The 5998-nt window shown below is 34.7% G+C and overlaps 1 protein-coding gene across 3 annotated transcripts in view; it reads left to right on the top strand.

Moving 5' to 3' along the window:
* Positions 1–5179, top strand: part of RB1CC1 (RB1 inducible coiled-coil 1) — an 89773-nt gene extending 84594 nt beyond the window's left edge. For 2 of the 3 annotated variants that reach the window (XM_023184212.3, XM_023184215.2), the window contains exons 23-24: positions 2936–3006; positions 3863–5179. In XM_023184212.3, coding sequence (XP_023039980.1) covers positions 2936–3006; positions 3863–3940 — 149 coding nt within the window. In that variant the 3' untranslated portion in view covers positions 3941–5179. The remainder of the gene's footprint in view (positions 1–2935; positions 3007–3862) is intronic. The other variant, XM_023184214.2, reaches the window with a different exon arrangement.
* Positions 5180–5998: the final 819 nt, after the last annotated feature.

Below are 5998 nucleotides of genomic sequence, written 5' to 3'. Positions count from 1 at the left end.
AGATAGATAGATAGATAGATAGATAGATAGATAGATAGATAGATAGATAGATAGATAATTTTTTTCGAGACAGAGTCTTGCTCTGTTTTCTAGGCTGGAGTGCAATGGTACAATCTCAGCTCACTGCAACCTCCGCCTCCCAGGTTCAAGCAATTCTTCTTCCTCAGCTTCCCGAGTAGCTGGAATTACAGGCATGCGCCACCACACCTAGCTAATTTTTGTATTTTTAGTAGAGATGGGTTTTCACCATGTTGGCTAGGCTGGTCTCAAACTCCTGACCTCGTGATCCGCCTGCCTTGGGCTCTCAAAGTGCTGAGATTACAGGCTTGAGCCACCGCACCCGGCCTTTTTTTTCTTTAAGATGAGTTTTTGCTCTGTCACCCAGGCTGGAGTGCAGTGGCATGATCATTGGTCACTGTAGCCTTGAACTCTTGGGCCCAAGCAATCTTCCTGCCTCAGTCTCCTGAGTAGCTGGGACTAGGGACTATAGATGTGCACCACCACTATGCCCAGTTTTTGTTTTGTTTGTAGAGACAGGGTCTCGCTTTGTTGACCAGGCTGGACAAATTCCTAGTCTTGAACTAGGCCGCTTTCCCATGACAGCTCCATCATGGCTATTTGTGGTTGGCTGTTTAGAGTATCCATGAAACAGTAATCATGTAACCATGAAAAATGAGAAGATAGCTTATAACTTACTATTTTTACTTAGTACTTTTTACCTTGAAAATAATGAACCTGGTATTTCTTTTGTTTTTTGTTTTTTTGTTGTTGTTTTGTTTTTCAGTTGTTTAAACTTTTTATTTGAATATGATTTTTAAATTTACACAGTGTTGCAAAGATTATATAGTACAAAAAAAACCCCATATTTCCTGACCCAGATTCACCTGTTAACATTTTACCCCACTTACAGTATCTCTTTATGTGTATGTATCTAATATATAAATATACACAAATATGTGCACACTTTTTTCCCCCAGAACTGCATGATGATAAGTTACATCTTAGCCTATTACCTTTCAATATTTCCATGTTCATTTTCTTAGAGTTCAGTGTTTAAATCTGGGAAATATTAAAAAACATTTTTTAAAATGCACACTGCCATTTTAAAGGTTTTCACAAGTACTGCAGAAAAGAATTTATTTAACAGTCTTACTTAACCATGAATAACCCCACCTTCCTTTTTTCCTTTGAGGAATGCCAGTTGGGGTCCTGCTACCCTACTGTGTTGTTGCCTTGGAAGAGTGTGGATTACCAGAGTGTTTTTATGCCTTTTGAGAGTGGAGCTCCTTACTCTTCCAGTGTCATACAAGCATTTAGTTTAGATGGTTCTTTTTGGATCTTAGTAATTGGCTGTGAAGTGTTAGTTTACTCTTCAGAGAATTCACCACACTCTATTGTCCAAGAGCTTTTATGTTTCTGTCATGTGATCGTATTCTTCAGGTTCATTTCTGATTTTTTTATTTGGGATGTCTTTCATGTATATCTTCCCAAATTATTTTTATGGAATAAAAATTCATATGCCTTCTTTCAAAGGCTTTACCCTAAACAAAATATAGACAATTCCCAACTTATGGTAGTTCTACTTAAGATTTTTTTAATTTACCATGGTGCGAAAGTGATACACATTCATAGAAACCCTACTTTCAGTATCCATACAGCCATTCTGTTTTTCACTTTTAGTATTCAATAAATTACACGAGACATTCAACACTTTAAAATATGCTTTTTGTTAGATGATTTTGCCCAACTGTAGGCTAATGTAAATGTTCTGAGACTAGGCTAAGCTATGGTGTATGGTAGATTAGAAGTTTTAAATGCATTTCAACTTAGATATTTTCAATATGAGATGGGTTTAATCTGGACATAACCTTATCATAAGTTGAAAGGCATCTGCAGTTTATTGCCTGAATACTTTTGAAGTCAACTTTAATATGACAGCTTCTTTTCTGATGAATTTTAAAAGAGAGTGGATATCACTTGACTTGTCACATTTTGGCTTTATAAGGACTAGGTTTATCCTGTCTTCTCTCACATTTTTCAACTTCCCTTCATTCACACAAGTACTGCCCTAATAGACGTTTTTGGTTCTTAACCCTTATTAGTTATTTATTGAGTACCAGCTGTATACACACTGTTTTGCCCAGCACTGTGGCGTACAGATGTGACAGCTGTTCAGTTGCTGCCTTTGAGAACTTGTATTAAAAATACTGCCCCTTGGCCGGGCGCGGTGGCTCAAGCCTGTAATCCTAGCACTTTGGGAGGCCGAGACGGGCGGATCGCGAGGTCAGGAGATCGAGACCATCCTGGCTAACACGGTGAAACCCCGTCTCTACTAAAAACTACAAAAAACTAGCCGGGTGAGGTGGCAGCGCCTGTAGTCCCAGCTACCTGGGAGGCTGAGGCAGGAGAATGGCGTAAACCCGGGAGGCGGAGCTTGCAGTGAGCTGAGATCCGGCCACAGCACTCCAGCCTGGGTGACAGAGCGAGACTCCGTCTCAAAAAGAAAAAAAAAATACTGCCCCTCAGAGTGTTTTGCTTTGAACCTATACATTTTGTTTGCTTAAAGAAATGGGAAAGGTTATCTTTTAGTTCTTTCGATAGATGGCACTATTGAGTTAGCCTAGAATTCCTAGATATTTGTTCATGATTTGTACTTAGATTATTAGTGTTTCCTGAACTGTTATTTCTGTAACTTGACATATCATGTACGTTTAATTAGAGTAACAAGAGCTATGCACACATTACTGGTTGAAAAGTAACATGAATTTAGTTTTGTAAATTGTTAAGCATTTCGGTGATTTCAGCAGTTTTTAAAATCTTACATATTCTTCCACTTGTGAGAGCTTTTTTAGTCTGTTTTAATTCTGGCAGTTATGTTTCCATGAATAATAATTATCATACTTTCAAAAAGAAATTAACTGTTTAATTTCCTTAGCTTCAGGTGCATCTAGAAGACCCTGGGTACTTGGAAAAGTAATGGAAAAAGAATACTGTCAAGCCAAAAAGGTAAAAACCACATCATGTGATACTAAGCCTAGGAACTATAAAGAATATTTTAATACTGCTTCATATAGAAATCATTACCACTGCTGTTCTTGGCCTTTATGCTTATTTGAGTTAGAGCTTGACTTTAATGAGAATGAGTTTAAACTGGCAATTTATAAGTATTCATGTTGTCCTTAGATAGTAGAGAGAGATTAACTACAGCCTATCAATATATAATGGAAAACTACTACAAAGTCTGTGTTCTATGACTGTTAGGTTACTAGTGTAACTAATTTGCAGGAAAAAAAAAAATCCCTGCATAACTAGTGACGAAAAGGGAATTTTATTTGTAAATACAGTTGATGTTTTATTATTTTCATACTCTACCCCCATTAAAGAAAGGCAGTGTAAAGTATTTGGTGACTTAAAAAATGGACTGATTGTGTAACAATATCAGTGCTCTAGAATCAGTGAAACCTTCTGAGCATTCTTCTTGGCTCACTATAATTTGGGGCCTCGATGTACAAAACATGAATAGAACTTGAACCATATAGTATTGAGGTTTCTTTGATACTTAAAATAATGATGTATGGCTCACTTTGTATTATATTCTTTAGCAGTGGCTACCAACTTTGTCTTTGCTATTCACTCAATATATTCTTTGTTGGTGAGGGGTAGATCTTACATAGTTTGATGAAGACCATCACATCCCTGCAACCCCTCAATACTCAGCAATGAGTAATATGATAGGAGGGTATTTGTGTGATATCGTTTATGTATTTTTTTTTTGTTTCTTTTTGTTTTTGTGGGGTGTGTGTGTGTGTGTGTGATGTGGTTTAATCATTTTAGTGATTCCATTTTTTTCTTTCCCTCTCAGGCACAAAACAGATTTAAAGTTCCTTTGGGGACAAAGTTTTACAGAGTGAAAGCCGTATCATGGAATAAGAAAGTATAACTTACGGACAAAATTAATACATTCTATGACTTTTTTTTCTGATTTGTCCTGCAGTGCTCATTGATCACTCCAAAAACAGCAGGCCATCTTTTTATGCAAAAGTCAGCGTGACAATATGCTTCATTGGTGTACATCATTTACTTTTTAACTGGCTTCATTTTAGGAATAATTAATTCATCAAAATCTTTGGCTGAATTAAAATGGTTTTTGTTTTTTTTTTAACCCAGACAACTCTAGAAATGCGGACCAAACTAGTTCATTTTCTCAAAGGGCATACCTTGTGCATTGTGGCTTATGATGAGCCATATTAATTGCCTGTTAAATATACACTAGCTTGAACTTAGATGTTAAATGTTATTATTACCAGCATTTGTCCTTTTGTGAAATCAGTGTCAGAATACTTGCACTCTTTAACACATTCTTTATAAAATGTATAAATTCTTCAAAACTATTTAAAGAGGAGTGTTATTGCATGCAGATAATCATTTTGAGTTTGCCTCAGTAGATTACTAAAGCAAATTGTTTCAGTTTTCTTAAATGCCCTTTGATGTTTCAAAAAAAAGGAACTGTAATTTGATTGACTGATTTTAAGATCAGCCATAAATAATCAGCAATCTTCAAAAGCACTTTCAATGGATTGGTCATCTGGGTTCTAAAGGAAAGAGTCTGTGCTACTAACCATTTCAAATGCAGACTCAAACTTTCCCAACATCTTTATGACTCTAGAATAATCATATTGATGAAATCGTAATTCATGGTTGAGTTTCAGAACAAAAGATATTCATTGCACATTAACCATTTAGAGGTCATTTAAATAACAAAATATTGTATTGTAAAAGAACTGTACAATTTTAAAACAATAAAGATTTGAACCTGTAAATGTGTGTGCCTTTTAAAGAAGGATACATTTTTAATATATTTGAGTGATTGCTGAGAAGTGTGAAAATATTGTTATGTATCATATCAAAGAGAAACATGTTTATTACAGAAATGTTCTTTAACTATATACTATGTAACAGGGTAAACAGTGTTATGTAGAATAGAATTGTGTAAACTAGATCTTTAGAGAAGTTGCCATTGAGCAAAGTTATTTAAATGAGTTAGTTGAGTTGGATGAGAATTGTTCGAGATCTGTTGCTAGAGAACAATAATAAAATAATTCTTTTTCAGAAAATATTTAATTTCTTCATAAAAATAAGTTAAATATTTTTTTAAATATGTGTATCTAATAGTAAAAAATGGAATAAACATCATAGTGTATAGAAAACTGAATTTGACAAGTTAATGAATAAATGAACAAATGATTTCACATGTTTCTATTTAATCTTTCTATGACATCTTTATGCAAAGACTGTTAAAGTAATAACCTTATATAGAGGGCGATTTTGTGAAGCAGATCTGGTTAGGTCTAAATGAATCTGCCAGCTAGGCCATTTTTACTTAATTGGTACTCTTCAAATTTCATATGTGGTCATTGTACTGTGGAATTTTTGTGACACGTGATATCAAATCAAATCATTATTAATATTACTGTTGAAGATTGTTGCCTATAGTTTCCTTATATGCTATTTTGTGTCTGTCTTGTTATTGTTCACATGTATCTTTATAAAGCACAAAAAATGAAATAATTTTCTTAGTTAAAAAGTTGAAGAGAAATGAAACTTGGAAATCTAAACTCATCAACTGAGTTATTAGCTTTGGGTCAAGATGCTGTACGCTAATCTTTGGCATTAGGGTACCTCACTTCCAGTTCTAGATCTAACGTTAACTTTAGGTGAGTTCCATAAACTCTGAACCTCAGTTTTCTCATGTCTAAAATGGGATAATAATAGGACCTGCCTCAGAGGGATATTTTGCAGATATGTTAAGTGTAAGGGGCTTTGAACAATTTCAGGCATATGCTAAGCACTCAATGTGTGTTAGCTATTATAAAGATTTCTTTATGTAATACAATCAAACCTGTAAGGTACTATTCAGACTTGCATGGAAATGTAGCTCCTTTTATTACGTAAGTGAAGATTTAAATCACATTTTACACATAAACTTTAAGCACACGAA

The sequence above is a fragment of the Piliocolobus tephrosceles genome, chromosome 7 (assembly GCF_002776525.5).
Source record: "Piliocolobus tephrosceles isolate RC106 chromosome 7, ASM277652v3, whole genome shotgun sequence".
Classification (NCBI taxonomy): domain Eukaryota; kingdom Metazoa; phylum Chordata; class Mammalia; order Primates; family Cercopithecidae; genus Piliocolobus; species Piliocolobus tephrosceles.
Note: the sequence above shows the minus strand (reverse complement) of the source record. Positions and strands in the feature narration are given on the sequence as shown.